The following is a 24,469-nucleotide window of genomic DNA, read 5'->3' as shown; positions in this document are numbered from 1 at the left end:
CTTGCGAAGCAAGCCCATAGGGAAATTCGTCTTGCGAAGCAACTAAACCAAAAACCCTTTCGTCTTGAGAGTTTTTCGTCTTGTGAGGCATTCATCTTGCGAGGTACCACTGTATATATAGCCGCACCGGCAGCATATCTCTTCTTTCTCGTATCTAAAAATGCAAGAAGGGCCTTTACACTCGCCAGAAGCTCAGCCCTGCTCTCGCCGGTCCTGGAAGGAGCCTTTAAAAAAGTCCCATGCGCTCAGAGACTTTGCGCCTGTTCACTGGGGGAGATAGGAAGCCCAGAGCACTTGTTCTTTAGATGTCCCTTTTATGAAGAGGCACGTAGTAAGACCATTGATCCCCTACTGGTGAGGCTAGCTGACCTCCCAGAAAAGCAAAAATTCGACCTTTTCCTGTTAGGCAAGGATCAGAAGATGACCCGGATGGTCACCAGATTCTGTGTACAGATCTGTAGGCGCAGACCACCCTCTGATCCAAACCAATTCATTAAGAAAATCCCCAAACTCGGTTCTATGGGTGACTCTGGGTCAGATCCTTGTAGCACCTCTGATGTGCGTATTTTACTTCTGCCAACTTTGACAGGAGCAGGGCCGGCTACTGTGCAGGACCCAAGCCAGCGGCGGAGCAAGCCGGGGCAGGACACTCCGTGGGACCTCTGGGAGTCTGCCTGCCTCCTCCACTCAGCCGCCCTATAGCTGAGGGGGAGACGGCGGGCAGACCATTGGGGGCAGAGTGGTGCCTGCGCGCGCCCAAGCCACCACGCCACTCCCAGGAGAGACACATGGCTCGGGCGTGCTGCAGGCCCCACACTGAGTGCCGCCCGGCATTTTGTCACCCCCCTCCGTGGTGACACCCGGGGCGACCCGCCCCTGACCCAACCTGGTCAGCTAAACCAGGTGAAGGCAGCCAATGGAACTCAAACCCTCAGTGAGTTAGGGACTTCCTGCAGTTCTGGTGGTTGAGTGGACAAGACCAATGGCGGGTCCAATGGTCAAAAAGTTGGTTTCTGCATGTGCTGTAGAGGGAAGTGAGGGGCAGATGGGGCTTGTCCTCCTGGGAAAGGAGCCCATCTAGGAGATGGAAAACTCTGATCCTAAACCTCCACTGCCTTGTGGGATATCTTCAGGAGAAGAGAAGGCTAAGCTGTAAACCCTACACAATTCTGGAATGGCATCCCTAAGATGGTTAGATTGTGCCTTGTACGCTTGCAGCCAAGCTAGTGCTTTTCCTTTGGACCACATCCACAGTGAGGCTTGTTGCCTGGGCTGCCCAGGACCTCCATACACACTGCCCAGGCTTGTGCCCTGGAGAGGTCACTTCAGTGCGGCCATGCAGCAATTTGACTTCAGCCCTGAAGGCACACTCCTCGGCCCAGTATACCTGAAGGAGCGTCTCCACCCCCATCGTTCAGCCCAGACACTGAGGTCCAGTGCCGAGGGCCTTCTGGAAGTTCCCTCACTGCAAGAAGCAAAGCTACAGGGAACCAGGCAGAGGGCCTTCTCGGTGGTGGCGCCCGCCCTGTGGAACGCCCTCCCACCAGATGTCAAAAAGATAAACAACTACCTGACATTCAGAAGACATCAGGGAAGTTTTTAATGTGTGACATGTTAATGTATTTTTAATCTTTGTTGGAAGCCGCCCAGAGTGGCTGGGGAAACCCTGCCAGATGGGCAGGGTACAAATAATAAATATTATTATTATTATTATTATTATTATTATTATTATTATTATTATTATTATTATCATCATCATCATCTCTCAAGACAGGTGGATGCCAACAATAACTTAGACAGCCTCGGTGTCCACAATAAACATACACGGAAGAACGGTGTTTTCCCCCCAGGTGCTTACAATCCAAATTTTGACAAGGGAATGAGAGAAACATCCAGAGCAGTAGAAGGCAAGAGTGGCAGAACACCAAGACGACAGAGAGGCAAGGGAGATTGCAACGTCCACCGTGAGTCATTTTGCTTCGCTTCTGTTCCCTCAGATTCCATGCAGAATACAAGCTGTCCTTCCCACAGATGACGAGAGCTGTAGCCTGGGACTAAGAACATGCCAATTATCACTTCCTACGGGAGAAGCATTTGCGTTTCCATCTCTGCCACTGACTCAGCAAGACGTCGGGCAACTCTCTTGATCTCCATTTCCTCACTTAACCTAATAGGGGTAATCATAATGACCTGATGCCGGTAAAAAAGGACTTTGAAACATACCACGGACGTGCGCCATTCTGAACACAACACATTACTCAGCCTTCCCCGAATCGTCCCCAACTTGAGGGGTTCCCAGAGATTGTTAGCTTACCAAGGCAGTTCCTGATGGACAACGCAAGAACGAGGAAAGCGAGAGGAAAGGCAAAGCATCAGCGTGGTACTGGAAAAGATAAATTGTAGGAAAGTGGCACAAAATGCCAAATGTGCTTTTGTGAAGTCCTTCAGGGCCACAAAGATAATTTACCTAATAAGGCAACATCTCTTTAAAAACAAACGAACCCGGAAGGTTTGTCCCAGCTTCCCCCTTGAAGCAAGACCTGCACATTTTATACTCTGCAGCTGTGGAAATTAAAGGTAAAGGTAAAGGTACCCCTGCCCATACGGGCCAGTCTTGCCAGACTCTAGGGTTGTGCGCCCATCTCACTCAAGAGGCCGGGGGCCAGCGCTGTCCGGAGACACTTCCGGGTCACGTGGCCAGCGTGACATCGCTGCTCTAGCGAGCCAGAGCCGCACACGGAAATGCCGTTTACCTTCCCGCTAGTAAGCGGTCCCTATTTATCTACTTGCACTTTGATGTGCTTTCGAACTGCTAGGTTGGCAGGCGCTGGGACCGAACGACGGGAGCGCACCCAGCCGTGGGGATTCGAACCGCCGACCTTTCTATTCCCTCACTGAGCAGCAACTGCAGTCACAAGAATGTTTTGCATTCCACAGTCCAAGTTACTGTTGGATTCCCACGGGAATGGGAGACTGGATGTGACGTTCACTGCTTTCCTGTTTTTTCAGTGTTCTCTCGGTTTCTTTGTTAGAGAGACAGTTGCTTCTCTGCTCTCACAGAGGCAAGATGCATGTTTGTATTCTCTCAGCATAGAGTGGAAATAAAGTTAAGAATGTGGCACATACTGCTTATCCTTCTGCTGTGTGGACTACTCTGCTTGGGCTCAAGATAAGACGAGCCTGTATCAGCTTCAGGTGGGCCGAAGCTGGTCAAAATCTCACACATGCAACATTGCCCCCTACAATTGGAAGGCAAAATGAAGCCCCTGGATTGGACAGGCTGGGTATCTGTCAATTTAGGAAGACTGAGAGGAGGCTTAATCACAAAGCTCTTATAAGCAGTAAAGGTAAAGGGGTAAAGGGACCCCTGACCATTAGGTCCAGTCGTGGCCGACTCTGGGGTTGCGGTGCTCATCTTGCTTTATTGGCCGAGGGAGCTGGCATACAGCTTCCAGGTCATGTGGCCAGCATGACTAAGCCGCTTCTGGCGAACCAGAGCAGCACACGGAAACGCCGTTTACCTTCCCACCAGAGCGGTACCTATTTATCTACTTGCACTTTGACATGCTTTCGAACTGCTAGGTTGGCAGGAGCAGGGGAGCTCACCCTGTTGTGGGGATTCGAACCGCCAACCTTCTGATCAGCAAGTCCTAGGCTCTGTGGTTTAACCCACAGCGCCACCCGCGTCCCTTCTTATAAGCAGAGTACACAATAAAATTATTGATAAAGCAGATTTTTAATCCCCCCAAACTGAAAAATGCACACACGTAAAATAATTATCAATAAAAACATGGATAATACTTTAAAAGCAAACATAAATAACTAAATTTTATGGCTGTGTAGTCTTGCTGAAATAAAAAGGTTTGCTGCAAGCAAACAAGGCAGCGAGGGTGCCTCTGCCTTGTGTCAACAGCTGACGCCACACTGAAAGATCAGCTCCTAGCAAATGGGAAACATTATGAAGAGTAAATAATAGGAGCCCAGCCTCCTAACCTTGTCTGGGCAAGGCAGTATACGTATTCTGCCTGTAAAACACCAGCCACAATCTGCACTACAGACTGAAAGCAATGTCATACCCCTTTAACCAGTTGTGCCTTTCACCAAGGGATCCTGGAAACTGTGGTTTGTTTAAAGGGTGCTGAGAGTTTTTAGGGGACCTCAACTCCCCTCACAGAGCTACCAGTTCCAGAGTTCCCTGGGGTGTTAAATCACTCTGCAAGCTGTAGCTCAGGGAGGTGAATCCGGGTCTCCTAATAACTGTCAGCACCCTGAAATTAAAAGATGCCTGCTTCTTGGGAGAAGGACAATGACAGGCCTAGACAGCATCTTGAGAAGTAGAGACATCACCTTGCCAACAAAGGTCCGTATAGTTAAAGCCATGGTTTTCCCAGTAGTGATGTATGGAAGTGAGAGCTGGACCATAAAGAAGGCTGGTCACCAAAGAATTGATGCTTTTGCATTATGGTGCTGGAGGAGACTCTGGAGAGTCCCATGGACTGCAAGAAGATCACAAACGCATCCATTCTTAAGGAAATCAGCCCTGAGTGCTCACTGGAAGGACAGATCCTGAAGCTGAGGCTCCAGTACTTTGGCCACCTCATGAGAAAAGAAGACTCCCTGGAGAAGACACTGATGCTGGGAAAGATGGAGGGCACAAGGAGAAGGGGGCGACAGAGGACAAGATGGTTGGATAGTGTTTTCGAGGTTACCAGCATGAGTTTGACCAAACTGCGGGAGGTAGTGGAGGACAGAGGGGCCTGGCGTGCTCTGGTCCATGGGGTCACGAAGAGTCGGACACGACTAAACGACTAAACAACAACAACAACCCTGAAAAAACTACATTTCCCAGGATTCTTTGGGGGAGGCCATAACTGTTCAAAGTGGTATGGCGTGCTTCAAACCTTAAGTGTAGATGGAGCCCCCAGTCTCTTAGCACCTCGAGTCCAGCTCCAGCTCCAACTGAGCTAGGAGATTCTGGGTTGGAGAAAAAAACACTACAGATCATCCCGCTCACACCAGGGACGTTTGGCAGTAGGCGCACTCTGAGTAAACTCTGACTTTTAAAGTCACTTTAAAAGTCATTTCTCCATGAAATGCACAGATGAGAGAGAAGCTTCCCCTACAGTATCACTTTAAAAGTAATAGTGGCCAGCATTTGCAAGAGTTAGATTCGTGGGACCTTTCCGTTGCTGAATGGAGAAGCAATTAACCAATGGATTCTTTCGAAACACGCACACAGAAACATAGATTCTGAAGCGCGGAGTGGAAATCGAATCTGTAGGGCAAGGCATGATCAGGGGAGACGTCCAGGGTGTTTCGGCAGCACCCCGATCCCTCTGTTTCACTGACATCCCATTGGAAGGGAACTGAAAAGGGGACTCCCGACAACAGGGGTCTGCAAGGGTTACCTCGCCTGGGCCAGTTCACTCCAGCAGAGATCCCTCTGTGGGCTGAATAGCGTGCGCGGCCGCAATTTCTGGCGTCTGCATCTGCGCGGATGCAATTTCCAGCGCAGCGGAAGTGAGTCCCCGTGCCAGTTTTGTGCAGCACGGGAGGACTCGCTGAGTGGGCGGCTCAGTTCGGGGGCGGCTCGTGGGCTGGTTAAACGACCTCCGTGGGCTGTTTGTGGCCCATGGGCCTTAGGTTGCTGACCCCTGCCCTACAAGGAAGGCAACTAATTGTACCTGTTTGTCTTCAGTGCACCAATTGATTGACTTCCTTTACAAGAGATTATGCTTTCCCCAAAACACAGATGAGACACACATCAATGGAGCAGAGAAAAAAGATCATTACTAATGAATGCAAGACTGAAAAGGTATGGCCCATATGAATAAGAATGAACACCACCAGGACATCAATGGAGAGAGATAAAGCTCAGGAAATTACAGCCACTTGTGGGGACCATAATCTGCTACCAAAACACTGAGAATTTTAAATCTATCTCTTAAAAACTAAAGGCACAAGCAGTCACTGGTCCCATTCATTTCAATGGGAGGGTGAGATCACTGGAATCAATGGGACCCCTTGCTCAGTTTTGGTTGGATCATGTTTTGTGGTCTAGACTGCTAAGATTTTCGAGTGTTTCTTTAATGGAGGAAGGGAATGGACTGTGAATGGCCGTGGGAAAAGAAAATGTGAGAAGATTCCTATCCCCTTGCTCTTTCATTCAGCCAATGGGAAGGGGGATGGCGAAGGGGGGGGGCTGCAAAGGGCTTCTGGGGTGGGAGGGGGGACAAGAAAAACTGTTTGTCTTGTGGCTTAAGCATGGTTAGCTTAATAAACTATGGTTTAATAAAGTTAAATTATGGTTCAACTTTGGCTTAGGGAGGTGTGTGAACCAGGCCAGAGACTCCTCTGTAGTTGAAGAACACCCTCTCCTTGTGATCTCAAAGTCCAAGCCACAGAAACTTTGGAAAGCTGGAGCAATGAAGAGTCTTGCAAAAGGTAAAAAGGTAAAGGTAAAGGACCCCTGGACAGTTAAGTCCAGTCAAAGGTGACTCTGGGGTTGCGCCGCTCATCTCGCTTTCAGGCCGAGGGAGCTGGTGTTTGTCCACAGACAGCTTTCCGGGTCATGTGGCAGGACTAAACCGCTTCTGGCACAACGGGACACCATGAGGGAAACCAGAGCACACGGAAACGCTATTTACCTTCCTGCAAGAGTGGTACCTATTTATCTACTTGCACTGGTGTGCTTTCGAACTGCTAGGTTGGCAGGAGCTGGGACAGAGCAACGGGAGCTCACTCCATCGCGGGGATTCAAACCGCCAACCTTCCGATCGACAAGCCCAAGAGGCTCAGTGGTTTAGACCACAGCGCCACCCACGTCTTGAGACTAACACATTTATTGCAGCATTTTTGTGCATGACAACTTTCACCTGGAGGTTCGTATTGTGAGTTTTGATTGACTGATTGAACCCACATATTAGTCAATATGATTGATAGAATCATATAACAGGAATAGCAGAGTTGGAAGGCTATTCATTAGGGTCATCTAACACAACCCCCTGCAATGCGGAATTCTGTCCTAAAACATCCATGATCTTAAAGCAAGCATTGCCTCCTGGATGAATACAATTGCCACTGGTCATACATTGAATACTTAAATGCAATTAACTTTTATTCTTAAAAATCTGCTGCCCGTTTTTAAATCGGCTTAAGCTTACAACACTCATAACGAATTTATCTCATCATTCCAAAACAGTGCAAAGCAGTTCCAAGCTGCTGAGGCAATCCCATTCCTGCCTTATCACAGCAGGCTCCCCACAGCCTGTGTCTGTAATGATGTGGGCTCCTGAAGTCCAAAATCATGGCATGTCTGGCAGATAACATTTAAAACAGGTTATTAGAGTGTGGGAGGAAAGAGACATGACCGTCTATGCTGACTGACAAGCCAACTGGAAGCAGAAATGTATAGGCTACAAAAACTACTGTGTAGACTCCCGATGGGTGAGATTAGGAGGTCTAAGCCTAAAAGCAAATGTTTGGGAAATGTTTGGGGTCATCATCTTAAGACAAGCACTGGCACAATGCTCCAGCTGTAAAATACAGATTCAGCGTTCTAGGAAAGGCTTCCTCAACCTCGGCCCTCTAGATGTTTTGAGACTACAATTCCCATCATCCCTGACCACTGGTCCTGCTAGCTAGGGATCATGGGAGTTGTAGGCCGAAAACATCTGGAGGGCTGAGGTTGAGGAAGCCTGCTCTAGGGTGAATGTCTTCTCCTCATATTCTAACCCTCAGGAACACCATAAAACAGAAATCTAGTCCCTGATCATCCTGGCATTCAAAACCATTAACGTACAAATGTATGTCAACATTTAAAAGAAACAGAAAAGATACCCAGCCATACAGTATAATTACAGCCATCACAACATCCCCTGGCAGCAAGTTCCGCAGGTTAACTATCTCTTACCAAAGACAACAAACTTCCTGGTGCCCAGAGCAACACTCATTTGCATTTACCCACAGCTATGCTAAACTCATGCTGGCCACATGGCCCGGAAGCTGTACGCCGGCTCCCTCGGCCAATAAAGCAAGATGAGCACCGCAACCCCAGAGTCGGCCACGACTGGACCTAATGGTCAGGGGTCCCTTTACCTTTACCTTATGCTAAACTCAAGCAGCAATTTCCCATCTCCCCATGGAACAAGGAATGTTGAGCAGAGAGAGATGTCTTCCTCAAAGTCTGGGGTGTGGCCATGCCTAATTCTCCCTCGGTTTTGCAAAATGGGAGAAAAACCTGTCTCCCTTCTTTGAGGCAACCCATACAATCCCCTCAGGGGCTTTGGAAAGACGGGGTAAGCTAGGTCTTTTAGCACTGGGGGGGGAGGCATCTTGCTGTTGCCCTCAAGATGTAATTGGACTACAACTTCCATCATTCTTGACCATGAGCCATGCTGGCTGGGACTGAAAGAAGCTGGCATATATTACACACACACACACACACACACACACACACACACCTGTTTTAGCAGGAAGTCAACACAGCAGACACTTCCTTAAAGTAGGCAGCAGGAATTGTGGTGATTAACACCTTTTCCTAACGTACCACTGGGTGCTAATCTATGTTGAGTTTTGATCATGCTTTATGCCAAGGGTACGCAACCTAAGGCCCAGCAGCCGGATACGGCCCAATCACCTTCTCAATCCAGCCTGTGGACGATCCAGGAATCATCGTGTTTTTACATGAGTAGAAGGTGTCCTTTTATTTAAAAGGCATCTCTGGGTTATTTGTGGGGCCTGCCTGGTGTTTTGACATGAGCAGAATGTGTGCTTTTATTTAAAATGCACATCTGGGTTATTTGTGGGGCATAGGAATTCGTTCATATGTTTTTTTCTCCAAAATATAGTCCGGCCCACCACATGGTCTGAGGGATGGTGGACCGGTCCATGGCTGAGAAAGGTTGCTGACCCCTGGTTTATGCAGAAGGGACAGCAGAGGAGGCCTCTGTAAAACCCACATTCTGGCCAGCACTGGCTTTAGAATCAGCATTACAAACCTGATTGAGACAAGAGTCGCCATAGGACTTTGGATTTCAACCCACCTCCAAGCGCCAATTGCCCTAATGGCGGAAATACAGCGAAGGATGCCTGCCGCCTCTCAGCCGAGACATACAGTGGTACCTCAGGTTAAGTACTTAATTCGTTCTGGAGGTCCATTCTTAACCTGAAACTGTTCTTAACCTGAAGCACCACTTTAGCTAATGGGGCCTCCTGCTGATGCCACGCCGCCAGAGCACGATTTCTGTTCTCATCCTGAAGCAAAGTTCTTAACCCGAGACACTATTTCTGGGTTAGCAGAGTCTGTGACCTGAAGCGTATTTAACCTGAAGCGTATGTAACCCGAGATACCACTGTACTGCCAAGCTGCAGGATCGCTTCCCGTAAAGGAAAGAGGGCTGACTCAGTCCACTCGAAGGCAGAATCAAGTCACCATGCTTACAATTTCCTCTCGCCACCTCAAAGGGATGGAAATGTTCTTCACTTCCTGCCCTGACCCAGCACGGCAGCAATGAAGTGGACCTTTTTGATCAGCCGATGCACTCCACCCCAGAGATGGCGAAACTTCCACGGCTGCAAAGTGGTTCAGACAGCGCTAATTGTGCCAATCAAATAACAAAGTGATTAGCAAAACATTTCTGGAGGACGCACGGACCTATTAGCATGGGTAGGCAAACTAAGGGACGCGGGTGGTGCTTGGGACACGGGTGGCACTGTGGGTTAAACCACAAAGCCTAGGACTTGCCGATCAGAAGGTCGGCGGTTTGAATCCCCGCGATGGGGTGAGCTCCCATTGCTCTGTCCCTGCCTCTGCCAACCTAGCAGTTTGAAAGGACGTCAAAGTGCAAGTAGATAAATAGGTACCGCTCCGACGGGAAGGTAAACAGCGTTTCCATGTGCTGCTCTGGTTCACCAGAAGCGGCTTAGTCATGCTGGCCACATGACCCAGAAGCTGTACGCCGGCTCCCTCAGCCAATAAAGCGAGATGAGTGCCGCAACCCCAGAGTCGGCCACGACTGGACCTAATGGTCAGGGGTCCTTTTAAGGTAAAGGTAAAGGTACCCCTGCCCGTACGGGCCAGTCTTGACAGACTCTAGGGTTGTGCGCCCATCTCACTCAAGAGGCCGGGGGCCAGCGCTGTCCGGGTCACGTGGCCAGCGTGACATCGCTGCTCTGGCGAGCCAGAGCCGCACACGGAAACGCCGTTTACCTTCCCGCTAGTAAGCGGTCCCTATTTATCTACTTGCACCCGGGAGTGCTTTCGAACTGCTAGGTTGGCAGGCGCCGGGACCGAACAACGAGAGCGCACCCCGCCGCGGGGATTCGAACCGCCGACCTTTCTGGGGGACCATTCCACTGTCAAACAGCTCTTACTGTCAGAAAGTTCTTTCTGATTTTTAGCCAGAAACTCCTTTATTGTAATTTGAAGCCATTGGTTCGAGTCCTACCCTCCGGAGCAGGAGAAAACAAGCTTGCTCCATCTTCCATGTGACAACCTTTTAAACAACCTTTAAAATGGTTGTTGCCCCCTTCTCTATTATATACTTTGTGGCAACAAACTAACACATAATTTGTTGTTGTTGTTTAGTCATTTAGTCGTGTCCGACTCTTCGTGACCCCATGGACCAGAGCACACCAGGCACATAATAATAATAATAATAATAATAATAATAATAATAATAATAATAATAATAATAATTTATACCCCGCCCTTCCCGGTTCAGAAAAGCGGGCTCAGGGCGGCTAACAACAAATTTAAAACACTTAATTGTAAAAGCAGCATAAAATACAGTATAAAAACATGAATAACAATAAAATTCAAAGTTCAGAAATCAATTTGGGGAAAATCCATCTAATAAGCATTAGATAATCCCTAGGGCTAGTTGGTTGAATTAGTCCTACTTGGGCCAGTGTGGAGGCCAGGGGAGATTTAGCTGTGGGGTCTCAGAGCGGGTGATCTTCATAAAAGGGGAGGGGGAGGGAAGGGAAATAAAAGATCAGGCTGAATTCAAATTAAAGGCCATGCAGAATAGCTCTGTCTTACAGGCCCAACGGAAGGAGGTTAAATCCTGAAGGGCCCCAGTCTCCTGGGACAGAGCATTCCACCAGATCAGAGCCATCACTGAGAAGGCCCTGACCCTGATGGAGGATAGTCTGACTTCCTTAGGCCCCGGGACCTCTAAGCTATGGTTATTCATGGACCTTAAGGTCCTCTGCAGGGCATGCCAGGAGAGGCGGTCCCGTAAATAATAATTACGTAATCCTTTTGTTGCCCCTCTACCACCTTGACTCCACAATGCCATTTATTCACCCAAAGCATAAGCTCGATATCAGATATGCTGCCCAGGTGTGAAGTTTCTAAGAGTGGGTGCTGCGGCAAGAGAAACAAAGCTACAGCACCTTGTTCTGTGTAGGTCCCTAATCAAATTGCAGCTGGCCGAGGGAGGAGATATGTCTGCACTGGGGCAAACGTCTGTCTTGATTCACTGTCTCTCTGGGTGGAATCAGGCATTAGTCGAGGAAAGCCGAAAATAGCAGGGCGGAGACATTGTCGCTCAAATGGAAAGGTGTCATCATACCACCTTGAAGTCTCGAACAGGGAATCCACAACCGTCTCCAAGCACAGGGTGGGTATGTCCTTGGAAACAGGCCTGCTTGCCATTTTAAAATGGGCAGTGTAGCTCCTGTATAAATGGAGAGTTTCTGAACCTCTGATAAAAGTTCACCACACTTCACAGATGTTACAGATAAAGGACAGGAAGAGTTGGGAAAGATGCGTCCGAGAGCAAGTGGTTTTTGACCGGCAAAGTACAATGGCTCCGCCTGCAACGTTCAAACACACGTTCGTTGTCCAAGAGGAAAAGGCTCTCTTTCATCCACAGTGAATAATCTATCCCATTTCTTTTATTGGTAGATCCTTGTTGTGCAAAGCCAGGGTGTGTGTGTCAAAATGCGTAATGATAAATGACTGAACTTTGGCTGCTTCACTGCAGTCGTGACTGCTTTAAACCAAGTTGACAAGAATTTAAAAGCAAAAATATATATGTGTTCGAATCTTGGAAATAGAGTCGAACCCGTAAGAAAAGTATATATGGGTGGAAAGTATTCTGTGCACATATCCAAACCAAAGAATGGCAGGATATGAAGTGGAGATGTAGCCTTAAGGAAGTGTGTGAGACTGTCCTGGGCACACAGGGTGCTTCAATGTTGCACACACAACACACCATATTTTTCGCTGTATAAGACGCACCAGACCACAAGGCGCACCTAGTTTTTGGAAGAGGAAAACAAGAAAAAAAATATTCTGAATCTCAGAAGCCAGAACAGCAAGAGGGATCTCTGCGCAGTGAAAGCAGCGATCCCTCTTGCTCTTCTGGCTTCTGGGATAGCTGCGCAGCCTGCATTCGCTCCATAAGACGCACGCACATTTCCCCTTACTTTTTAGGAGGGAAAAAGTGAGTCTTATAAGCAAAAAATACGGTATTCCCTGGCTGCAGAATTCATAGCCATGGTGGTTGCTTCCATTTGGAAACACAACAAACATGAAAAGAGTAAAAACGTATGCAACTGCACTGGAAAAACACTCCAAACTATAATCCCAGGTGGCAACAGCAAGAAAGAATTTCAAGGGAATTCTATAAAAGGGTTTTTTTTAATCCCAAGAGTGCATAAAACTGCTAGCTGCAGCATACCCAAAACACATAACTAATCATGAAGCAGGGACCCGAAGGCTATGAGGTTGCACAGATAAAAAGTAATGTGGTTGCAGTGCAGCCTTGTAAAAAGAAACAGCCTGGATACAACGTGTATAATGGCACGTGTTTTAATTGCAGCATCGGTCTAAGACGGAGTCGTTCTGCTCAGAGTTAAGTGTGGTACAAGTCGAATTGATTAAAATTAATGAACTGAATCAGGACTTTCAGCTCAGAAGCACAAGTAGACCAATTTATATGAGAGTATCGTGGTTCAAGGGAAGACTTCTAGGCCACAAGGCAGAGAGGTTGGTTGTGGTTTATTTAAACCACAAATAAAGACAGAACCAAGGCAGCAGCTGTACCAGTACAGATGGAATTGGGAATATAGTATGGATGGCTACTGTCAACGCAGAAAGAGAACAGCACCGTCAAACAGAGCAGGGAGGGGAACCATTAGGAATAATTATTTGCACGACTGGGGTGGAAATCTGGTGGAAGTTTGCCAACTCAGCTTAAATTTGGTTTGAAATGTGTATGCATCCAATCTTCCATCTTAAGATTTTGCCTTATCAGACCATTGAGCCACCTAGCTCAGAATTGTCGACCCCCTTAAATAACCTTTAAGGTCAGCCTGAGGAGAGGTGTACAACATTGCGAAAGCTAACGCATTTATTGAAACAAAAACTTCCGTGTGCCAAAGCCCATTTCGTTAGGGAGAGGTTTAGCACACACAGTATGGGCAGAACTGAACACACCAGGCCACTACACGAACTGGCCCTCATAGGCTATGTAAATGGGGTGCTGGAAAATATAGGGGCCACCCTGCTGATCCCTACACCAGCCAGAAACACAAGGAGGCATACCGAAGTAATAATCCTCCTCTAGGCCTGCACCAGCTGGTTCAAGCATTCTGCAGAGTCCAACAGTAAAACCTTTTTCTGGACTATAGCAATTCAGGCCTCTGGTGAGCGTCCCCTTTAGAAAATATGATCTATTCAGCGAACGTGCTGAGAAATAGATTCTCCAATGGACAGATATCGCTCTTATGTGATTGTAATTGTGGGGCACCGGAATCGTTGCATCACATAATTCTTGATTGTGCTTTTCACTCATCGGCCAGGAGCAAGTTTCTTGCTCAATATCTAAAGGGAATTGCCGATGATACGAATGAAGCAAAACTGAGATATCTATTAAATGATGATGACCCCCTAAGATCACTCACGGTTGCCAGATTCTTGATCAGCGTCCTATCCCTAAAGAAGAGAAACGGACTCCTGTGCGGCTCGGAAAATCCCTTTAAACCATGACCTATGTTTTAGGATGTAACTAGGTGATATCACCACTGATGTCTTCTATTAATTTATGAGCTGAGGGTGATGTTTATGTTACAAATTTATTGTAATGTATGATGTTGGTCTTTTGTTTTTGTTCTGCTTTGGTTCTTGTCTGTTTTTTGTAAGTTTTGACGGTTTTAAATTTGGAGGTTCAAGTACATTATGTTGGTATGGGAAACTGTCGTGTGACGGGCCAATGGCCGCAATAAAGATCAATCCAATCCAATCCAATGATCTATTCAGCCTGCATATAGTGAGCATCACATAAGGAGGCAGCCTTATGTGAAGAGAGTACTAGTAATAGTAATTTATTATTTGTACCAAAAACTTCCCTGAACAGGGCTGCCTTCAGATGTCTTATTTAGATGTCTTTCTTTCTTTCTTTCTTTCTTTCTTTCTTTCTTTCTTTCTTTCTTTCTTTCTTTAGATGTCTTATTTAGATGTTATTTTGACATCTGATGGGAGGGCGCTCCATAGGGCGGGCGCCACCACCGAGAAGGCCCTCTGCCTGGTTCCCTGTAGCTTAGCTTCTCGCAGTGAGGGAACTGCCAGAAGGCCCTCGGAGCAGGACCTCAGTGGACAATGGGGGTGGAGATGCTCCTTCAGGTATACTGGGTCAAGGCCATTTAAGGCTTTCAAGGTCAGCACCAACACTTTGAATTGTGCTTGGAAACGTACTGGGAGCCAATGCAGGTCTTTGAGGACCAGTGTTATATGGTCTCGACGGCCACTCCCAGCCACCAGTCTAGCTGCCGCATTCTGGATTAATTGTAGTTTCCGGGTCACCTTCAAAGGTAGCCCCACGTGTGTGTGTGTGTGTGTGTGTGTGTGTGTGTTAAACGTCAAATGTCCTAATCTGCAGCCTGAAATTCAATTCAGGAAGTCCATTCCCATTTGATAGGGGTGAATGCGCAAACTGGCCCTAAATAATCAGTGTTCTAGACAAGCTGAATCTTCTGCCTGCTTTAATCAAACAAGAAGAACTGGTTGCTCCTAGAAGTCCAGGACTGACCTTTTTTTATTTACTACGTGTTAACAGTGGATGACCTATCATCTAACCTGTAAGGTTAGAACAGCTGATCTAACTTCTATCGTCACTGTAAACATTTCACAAACTTCCAGATAGGTGTTTTTTTTGGCAAGAGTTGACGCATCTGTCATATGACAGTAGTTAATCACTTTAGACAGAGCAAGAAAAATCCCAAAGAAAATGTGGTTGTCTTTTTTTTTTTTTTTGGTGATAGCCTAAAGCAACAATAATACGTTTCATGCAACTATGTATATGACTTTACAGTAGATGCGATCATATCGCCTTTAATTTTCATACGGGAAGGGATTGAACAAGAAGTCACACCAAACAATTTATTTCGTTCAACAGTCTGAGGAAGGAGCCCCATTTAAAAATGGGGGGGGGCGTAATTCTGCTTAGCATTACATGATTATTTTCAACCTTCATCCATCTACTGCCCTCTTTTTGGGGGGGGGGGGCTATAATCTCCCATTTGCTTTTAGTCTGGAATCTCTGCTATCTCAGATTAGCAGAGATAAGGGAATAGCCCAGCCCCAAGACAGAATCCTGCACCTCTCACTTTTAGAATTTGTGCATAACAATAGCAAACTTTAGCCCCTGGTCTCTCACTCCTGACCAGAGCAATCAACTGCTTTTCTCCAAAGCATGTGCCGTATTTTTTTATCTCAGTAACGCATGGTATGTCAATATTTTCTCCATACAGAAATCAGGATGGTGGAGGGGAAACTGAGGCTGAGACACAGTGGCTTGCCTGAGATCAGCGAGTGAGATCATGTCAGGATTTGAATTCAAGATCTGATCACATTCATTCAGTTCACAAGCTGCCCAATAACAATACCTCTCTGGGAATTGTACAAGACAATTGGGCCCCATCTGCAATATACAATATTAAAGGCAGGATCATGCCACTTTAAACAGCGCGGCTGAAGAATCAATCCCTCTTCACAGGGAACCCTGGGAGTTGTAGCTGTGCGAGTTGAATAGGGGTTTTCTAACAATGCTTAGGATCCTGAACAAACTACAGTTCCCGTGAAAAACGGTAGGATCCTGCTTTAAATGTATAGGGCATATAGGGCATTGGATCCAAAAGTTTCAAGATATGAACAGATACCACGGTTTCAATCAAATGACACACAGAAGCCAAAACTGTGGTTAGGTTTGCACACTTCCATAGACAGAAATGCACAACCCTTCCATAGATCACTACCGGATGCTTCCATCACATCCAAATGCATTTCTTGGAAGCAGGAGAAGGGGGGGGGGGAATCTTAAATTGTTCAAGCCTGCAAGAGAGAGAGTAAAGAAAGATAAATTTCTATCGTCTTGAACCTGGGAACGGGCTGTCAAAGATAGATGTTTTGGGAAAGTTCATTGACTGTGAATAATAACGTATGTTGACAGATAGTCAAATAAGCCAAACGCATTTCTTGCACCTTGGCTACTGATTCACTAGAGAACCTGCAAGCACCAACTGTCTCCGGATACATGCTGAATCCAGACAGGAGTTTCAGTACAAGAGGAAAAGGATTGTGGCGAAGACACCTTGATATGATATGACAAGAGACACAATAGACTGCAAACCGCAAAGCCAAACGCACTCACTTACTGAAACACAAGTAAGAACCACCCAACTAGCTTAGGGAAAGGAATGGCAGTCAAAAACAGAAATAGTACAGCAGGAAGAATCCAGTGTCGCACATTAAATTAATGAAGTCATAACTCAAAGAGAATATATGATGCAGTTTAACCCTATCCTGTAGAAATAATCACACGGCAACTATAAAAGTTCTAAGTCCATCGATATATCTGCTTCTTTCTTTGCCAAGTAAGATTGTCTTCCATAAACACGGTTTTAACAATGAGTCCGTAAGTGACTGTGGAGGCCAATTCTGGATCCACACGTCCTTCCACAGTGGGGACATTGGTTTCCGGGCGGGAGTTGATCATGGTGAGGTTTGCCAAGCGTGTTTCTCCCTTGCGTCCTGAGTTCAAGTGTCTTCAAAACCCACGACACCTTTGGTAAAGGCTGTTCTCCAATTGGAGCGCTCACAGGCCAGTGTTTCCCAGTTGTTGGTGTTTATACTACATTTTTTTTACAATTTGCCTTGAGACAGTCTTTAAACTTCTTTTGTTGACCGCCAGCATTACGCTTTCCATTTTAATATAGCTATGGTATATCTGGCTATATAAGAGGCAAAGACCAACTGATGCGCGTCCAATCGATGCACATATCGTCTCGAGCCTGGAAATGACTTTTAAAACAGCACAAACGGCCCTAAGAGAGCCCAGAAAGGATGGAAATTGTGCTTAGCAATCCCACGAACCTTTGCAAGTGCAACCCCAGGAGCCCCGGCACTAACTGTTGTGCCACTGATTTCCTAAACTGGCTTTTCAGGGGTTTCCGGAGCTTTAGCTCCACAGGCTTCGTCCACAGGCTTCTCCGATGGTGTTTCAAATATACGTGATTTCATGTAAATGTACGGTGCGCCGGAACGTAACCCCCGCATAAACTGGGAGTTGCCTGATACGTTGGGATGAATTAAATTAGCTACGTTTGTTATGAGGTGTCGTCATTAGGTTTAAATTGCAGTTGCGCATATGGATAATGCTAATAATAAATACGTGTACATGTTGAAAGCTCTCCTGCTCTAGCCATATTGAATCACACCAAAGCAGCACAACAACGCAGCAACACAACACAACACAACACAACACAACACAACACAACACAACACAAGAAACATGGCAAAGAAGCTGCAGGGAAGGAACACAAGATTGGAGAATATCCATGGGGATCGTGGCCAATGGCCAGTGCTTGATCATAAATAAACACGCATGTGCTTTCCCCCCCTCAAGGAACTTTTGGTTGGCTGCAGCTTCCTGAGACAAATACCCATCTCTTTAGATGCAGAAATGTTATACAAGCAGCTCAGGAGAATTGTTTGTGGAAAGCAGGGTAGATAAAAATCAGTGATTTTTTTAATAAAAAAACCCCAACAGATTTTTTTTTATTTAAAATGTTTTTTGTTTTTGTTTTTAAATCAGATTTTTAAAATAAAATGCTTTTGGGGGGGAAATCTTTCTAAACATAGTTTTCTATTTAAGTTACATTAAAGTCCAAAAGCTATTCATCAGGAGACAAGGATTTGTTCTAAGTTTTTCATGTGTGCTAAAACTCAGTCTAAGTTGGTTAAAAAAAAAAGTTTAACCACATCAGTTAACAAACATTGATACATATTCTATAATGTTATTTGCTTTAGTTAAATAAATTGTTTAAATTGTTATTAAGGAAATGATTATTTTTCTCCTTCCAATAAAGTACTGCCGCCGCCCGCTCTTACCGGTGCTGCGCTGCGCGGCTGCCCACTTCCAGGTCGGAGGAGCACCGGAAATAGCTTGTGCACATGCGCAAGCGTTATTTCTGGTGCACATCCGGGTCAGAGGAGGCCCGTGCACATGCACACAAGCTATTTCCGGTGTTTCTCTGACCCAGAAGTGCGCTGGAAATAGTGTGTATGGACACGCGCTCCCCCACCCTCCGGCCCGCCACGCGATCGGTGCTGGAGACACCAGCCCAGTTTGCTGACTCCTGACCTAGTAGGTAATTGGCATTTAGGTAGCTGCATTGCTTTCATTAACTCCTTGCTGGGGTTGCAGCTGCTTCCATTAATTTAACCTCCAGATGTTGCATGTCAGTGTTTTCAGAGGTATTTTCAGAGTTCAAAAGAGTCTTTTCAGAGGGAAAGAAATCTTCTGAACTGCACATCTACTATTTGGAAGCTGACAACTGGACAACGTAAATGGTTTCTTAGACGGATAATGATGCCCTGGAAAGATAAGGGTACAGCTCCAATGTAAAGAGAAAGAAGGTTCTTTTTATTATATGTAGTGGTCTTGTAGTAAGCTTAAAGCTTACTGGGAAATGATATATAATGAAATGAAAAAGATGTTTAAAATAACGTTTGTAAAAAACAACCCTGAAGCTTTCCTTTTGGGAATAATACGGACAGAACTACCCAAACTGTATAGAAATTTATTCATGTATGCAACTACAGCGACAATAATGTTATCCAAAAATGAAAAGAAAAAGTCCCGGTGAAAGAAGAATGCATACAAAAACTTGTGGAATATGCAGAAATGGAGAAACTTACCGAAAAAATTAGAAATCAAGATAACAAACTTTCTATAAAAGAATGGAAATGGTTTGTTGAATATTTACGAATAAACTGTAAACAGATAAGAACATTGGCAGGATTATTGTAATAACCTGCAGTTTTATAAGAGCATATATATTTAAAGTAGATGAATAAATGAGTAAATTAAGTTAAACTGGAATATGCAGGGAAAAAATTTTTTTAATTAAGGAACCGCAGAAAGGAGGAAGTCGAGTTTTGAAATGTTAACATGATTGCAAAATCATTGAAATGTATAAAACTGAAAATCGTAAATAAAATAATAATGAAGATTGGGGGGGATAAGGGCACAGCTCCATTTAATCAATGGATATGATCACACTTGCAACTTATGAACGGATTGCTTGTAGATAACGTAGACTTTGCATGGAGAAATATAATGATATCTGGAATGTATTTATACAAAATACAATAGATTATAAATATATATGTATTTGGAAAAGAATAACACCTGTGCATTAGATATGTATATATGGAATTGCAATTGTTAACTCTTATAATGTCATAACATACCTTTTGGGGGGTTTCCACTTTTTATTTTAATTGTATGTTGTTCAGTTAAACCTTTTTATTATTAAAAAAATGTTTTTATTTTAAAAAAAATTAAATTTTTAATTAAAATAATAATTAAAAGAACTCCAACTCCCACCAGGCCCAACCAGCATGACCAAGAAGAAGAAGAAGAAGAAGAAGAGTTTGGATTTGATATCCCGCTTTATCACTACCCGAAGGAGTCTCAAAGCGGCTAACATTCTCCTTTCCCTTCCTCCCCCACAACAAACACTCTGTGCGGTGAGAGGGGCTGAGAGACTTCAGAGAAGTGTGACTAGCCCAAGGTCACCCAGCAGCTGCAGGTGGAAGAACGGAGACGCAAACCCGGTTCCCCAGATTACGAGTCCACCGCTCTTAACCACTACACCACACTGGCTCCAAGCACTGACCAAGCACAAGAGATGCTAGGAGTTGGAGTCCATCAACATCTTTAACTTTAACTTTATATTTGCTTCTAGTAATAGCACCAGCACTGGTACATGTTCACAGCTGCCTGGCGGCATTAAATCAGCTATTGCTGAAGGATCCAGTTGCTGTTAGTTGCACACAGGAACAGCAAGAGCGGTTCTGGGTTGCAGAGAAATGAACTGCAAGCCCTGGCAGGGCAGAAATAGCTCTGCTGGATCAAAAGTCTACCTGGTTCAGCATCTTGTTTCCTACAGCAAGCCAACCAGCCGCTTCCAGGAAGTCCACAAGCAGGACTTGAACCCGGAACCTTGGCGCTCCATGTAGCCCATGACACACTGGTCCTCCCTACATTTAGTCTCACGCCCGTTGAAAGCCATGTAAGCTAGGCTAGCAGCCGGCAAGAGGCCTTGCGGTAGTTTTGATAAGATCCTGGTCATTAAACGCAGCATCCTCCCTGTGCTTTCTGTAGAGATGTAAAAAGATACACAGAAACTGACAGGACAATGGGAGGAGGAGGAAACACTGAAATACCTAAGCAGCTTATCTGCCACCAGGAGGAGAGCGGAATCAGCCCCAAGGAAAACAGAAGTGCAACACAAAGTTCATGGGGACATATGCCCACAAGGGCAGAAATCTACACAACAGAGAGAGGTGAGGGGATACAGTTGTTGGCCAAAAAAAAAAAAAAAAGTATTCCTAAGAGCAGACAGAGGAAGAGAGCATTTGCACAGGAAACTCGCTTGACAGGCAAGAAAGAAGCGTGTGACATCCTCTTTCTCTCTCTCTCTCAAACTCCCTGCCTTAGATATAAAAGCCCACAAGCCCACAATACAGAATACAGTGGTACCTCGTGTTAAATACTTAATTCGTTCCGGAGGTCCGTACTTAACCTGAAACTGTTCTTAACCCGAAGCACCACTTTAGCTAATGGGGCCTCCTGCTGCTGCCGCGCCGCCAGAGCACGATTTCTGTTCTGCTCCTGAAGCAAAGTTCTTAACCTGAAGCACTATTTCTGGGTTAACGGAGTCTGTAACCTGAAGCGTATGTGTAACCCGAGGTACCACTGTAATGGCAATGCCAGGGTGACTGTGGGGACCCAGGGCAGTTGCTTCCTCCATGTGTTCCAGGCCCTCTACTGATTATTCTTCAGGATCTTGGGCCCTCCAGATGTTCACAGGATTGTAGAGTTGGAAGGGACCTCAAGGGTCATCCAGTCCAACCCCCTGCATTGCGGGAATATTTCATACAATGTGGGTCTCAAACCCACAACCCTGAGATTAAGAGTCACATTCTCTACCAACTGAGCTAGCCTGGGCCGTTGCTGAACAACAAGGGAGCAGTAAAGGGAGAAAGGGGGAAAGTTGGCCACATGCAGGGCCTCTCTCTGGTCATGTTCCTGCTTTGTCCCAACTGCTGGGGGAAGTGGAGGCACCCAATTCGTATTAAAAGGCTGCCTGCCCTCACCATTCGCTCTTCCTTGCTCCTCTCCAAAAGTGAATCTCGACTTCCGTTCCCACCGCTTACGGGTTTCTACTCTGCTTAAGTTTTATCAAGCACGGCAAGAGTATTGTTAGCCCAGAAATGGAAACAAGAAGAATGTTTCCAACGAAAGAAGAATGGCAGACGAAATTAATGGACTATGCAGAATCGGACAAAATGACAGGAAGGATTCGAAACCTGCGGGACCGGAGATTTACAGAAGATTGGAAGAAGTATATGAATTATTTGAAGAGCAACTGTAATCAACAAATTACGCTAGTAGGACTACAAGAAGATTTGTAAGGAGAAATATATGAAGTGTAACAAAGTAGAAAAAGATAGAGATATTGGTTAAGAGTTTGAAATGTAACAGGGAAGATAAGAAATGTATACTGAGAGATTAGATTGGAAAATTTTCAGACAGGATTGATGGAAGTCAAAAATTTGAATAAGATGTAAAAGTATGGTTAATTACTGTTGAAAATGATATGTTTAAAAAAAACTAATAAAAAATTATATTTTAAAAAAAAGTTTTATCAAGCACGTCAGGAGAAGAGAGAAGCCTTGAATATTTTGGAAGAGCCGCGTCTCTCCAGTCAACGTTGCCAGTTCGATCCTGGGTGGGCGCAGAAGGGGAGAATCAGAAGTGAGCAGGGAGGCAGAAGGGGAAAACCGCACCAGGAAGTCGGCGCTCTTGCGCACCGCGAGGTTTGCTTGCGCGCGCGCTGCAAGAGGCGCAAACCGATTCGAGGGCTAACTGCCCAAATAGGGGAGGCTTAAATGCAAATAAAAACGCAACGGAGTTCCCACGTCACGGGGAGAAGGGCCGGCGCCCCCAGGGAGAGGGGCATCAGCAAGCGGCTTCTCTGCGTCTCCAAGTCCTCTCCAAGAACCATCACCGGGCAGCGCGCATCAAGAGAAAGCGCGCCTCTGAGCTCGTGCAGAGTGCCCTTCCTTCCCACTCAGCCATCACCGACAGGTGTCCCACCACCCTTCCGGCAACCAAGTCGCCGTCCTTACCTTGGATGTCGTTGGCCAGCGCTTTCCAGGTGGGGGCGAAGTGGATGCAGTGGCCGCACCAGGACGCGTAAAACTCGACCACCCAGGCGCTGCTGGAGTTGAAGATGCTGCGCTCCAGGGTATCCGCCGAGAACACCACCAGCGGGTCGTCGGGAGTGTAGAGGCCGACGCCGAGCGCCCCGGGCACGGGCAGCAACAGCAGCAGCAGCCACAGCCGGAAGGAGGAGGCGGCGAGCAAGGCGCCGGCAGCCGGCAGCCCCGGCCGGGCCCGGGAGAGCCGCTTGGGCATGGTGAGCAGCGAGACGCGAGGAAGGGCACGATGCGGCGCACGGCCAGGAGCCCGTCCAGTGCCCAGTGCCCGCCGCCCGGCCGACAAGTCCGTCGGCCTCTCGCAGGAGGAGGAGGAGCCGCGGGCGGAGCACGGCCAGCCAGCGCCGCCTCCGCGCCGCCCAAACGCCCGGAGAACCGCCCCGGCGCAGCGCACGTGCGGAAGCCCAGCGCGCACGGCCGGCCTCCGGCGCCGCCTCCCTCTCCGCGCCTGCGAGGCGAGAGCGGGGCGAAGCGCGCGGAGAGAAATCCCATAGGCTAAAGCGGGCTGGCTCCTGCGTAAAGCGTGCGGGTGATCGGACTGGCGAGCGGAGAGGAAATGAAAGCGAGCTCGAGAAGAAACGAGGGGAAACGCAGAATTCAGGGCCCCTATTACTTACGGGGTTTTGAATTCTGGTGCTGGAGGAGACTCTTGAGGGTCCCATGGCCTGCAAGAAGATCAAACCTCTCCATTCTTAAGGAAATCAGCCCTGAGTGCTCACTGGAAGGACAGATCCTGAAGCTGAGGCTCCAATACTTTGGCCACCTCATGAGAAGAGAAGACTCCCTGGAAAAGACCCTGATGTTGGGAAAGATGGAGGGCACAAGGAGAAGGGGATGACAGAGGACGAGATGGAGGGACAGTGCTCTCGAAGCTACCAGCATGAGTTTGACCAAACTGCGGGAGGCCTTGGAAGACCTCCAATGACTAAACAACAATTGACTAAATGACTAAACAACAATTACTTATGGGACGGGTAGCTCCTCTGGTAGTGGAGGACATGTTAGGCTCCTTCTGGGGTCGTTTTTCTCCACCTTCGGTCCCCACCCTGCACTCAGCTCCTGTGGCTCCTAGGAGCTGGGAAATGGCTTCGACTGGCCGGATGAAGCAGGTGAAGGTAGCGATGGGTATTAAACCCAGAGTGAGATATGGACTTGCCAAGCATGCAAAGACAGATTTGGTCAGATTGAGTACACAAGACCAATACAGTTGTACCTCGGGTTAACATACGCTTCAGGTTACAGACTCCGCTAACCCAGAAATATTACCTCGGGTTAAGAACTTCACTTCAGGATGAGAACAGAAATCGCGCGGCGGCAGCAGGAGGCCCCATTAGCTAAAGTGGTGCTTCAGGTTAAGAACAGTTTCAGGTTAAGAACGGACCTCCGGAACAAATTAAGTACATAACCAGAGGTACCACTGTAGAGGGTTCAACGGTCAAGAGGGCAGTTTCGGCACATGCTGTAGACCGTGCAGTGGTTATCAACCTATGGGTTCCCAGATGTTGGACTACAACTCCCATCATCCCCGAGCTCTGGCCTTGCTAGCTAGAGGTGATGGGAGTTGTAGTCCAAAAACATCTGGGGACCCCCAGGTTGAGAAAGTCTGCTAGAGGGGCAGGTGGGGCTCCTCCACCTGGGAAGGCAGCCCATCTAGGAGAAGGACAACTC

The 24,469-nt window shown here is 46.9% G+C and overlaps 1 protein-coding gene across 1 annotated transcript in view; it reads right to left on the bottom strand.

Annotated features, from left to right (window-relative positions):
* Positions 1–23,121, bottom strand: part of QSOX1 (quiescin sulfhydryl oxidase 1) — an 85,251-nt gene extending 62,130 nt beyond the window's left edge. Inside the window, exon 1 of the mRNA XM_028732416.2 lies at positions 22,712–23,121. Coding sequence (XP_028588249.2) covers positions 22,712–23,000 — 289 coding nt within the window. The 5' untranslated portion in view covers positions 23,001–23,121. The remainder of the gene's footprint in view (positions 1–22,711) is intronic.
* Positions 23,122–24,469: the final 1,348 nt, after the last annotated feature.

The sequence above is a fragment of the Podarcis muralis genome, chromosome 5, assembly GCF_964188315.1.
Source record: "Podarcis muralis chromosome 5, rPodMur119.hap1.1, whole genome shotgun sequence".
Classification (NCBI taxonomy): Eukaryota; Metazoa; Chordata; class Lepidosauria; order Squamata; family Lacertidae; genus Podarcis; species Podarcis muralis.
This window is presented reverse-complemented; position numbering and strand designations above follow the sequence as displayed.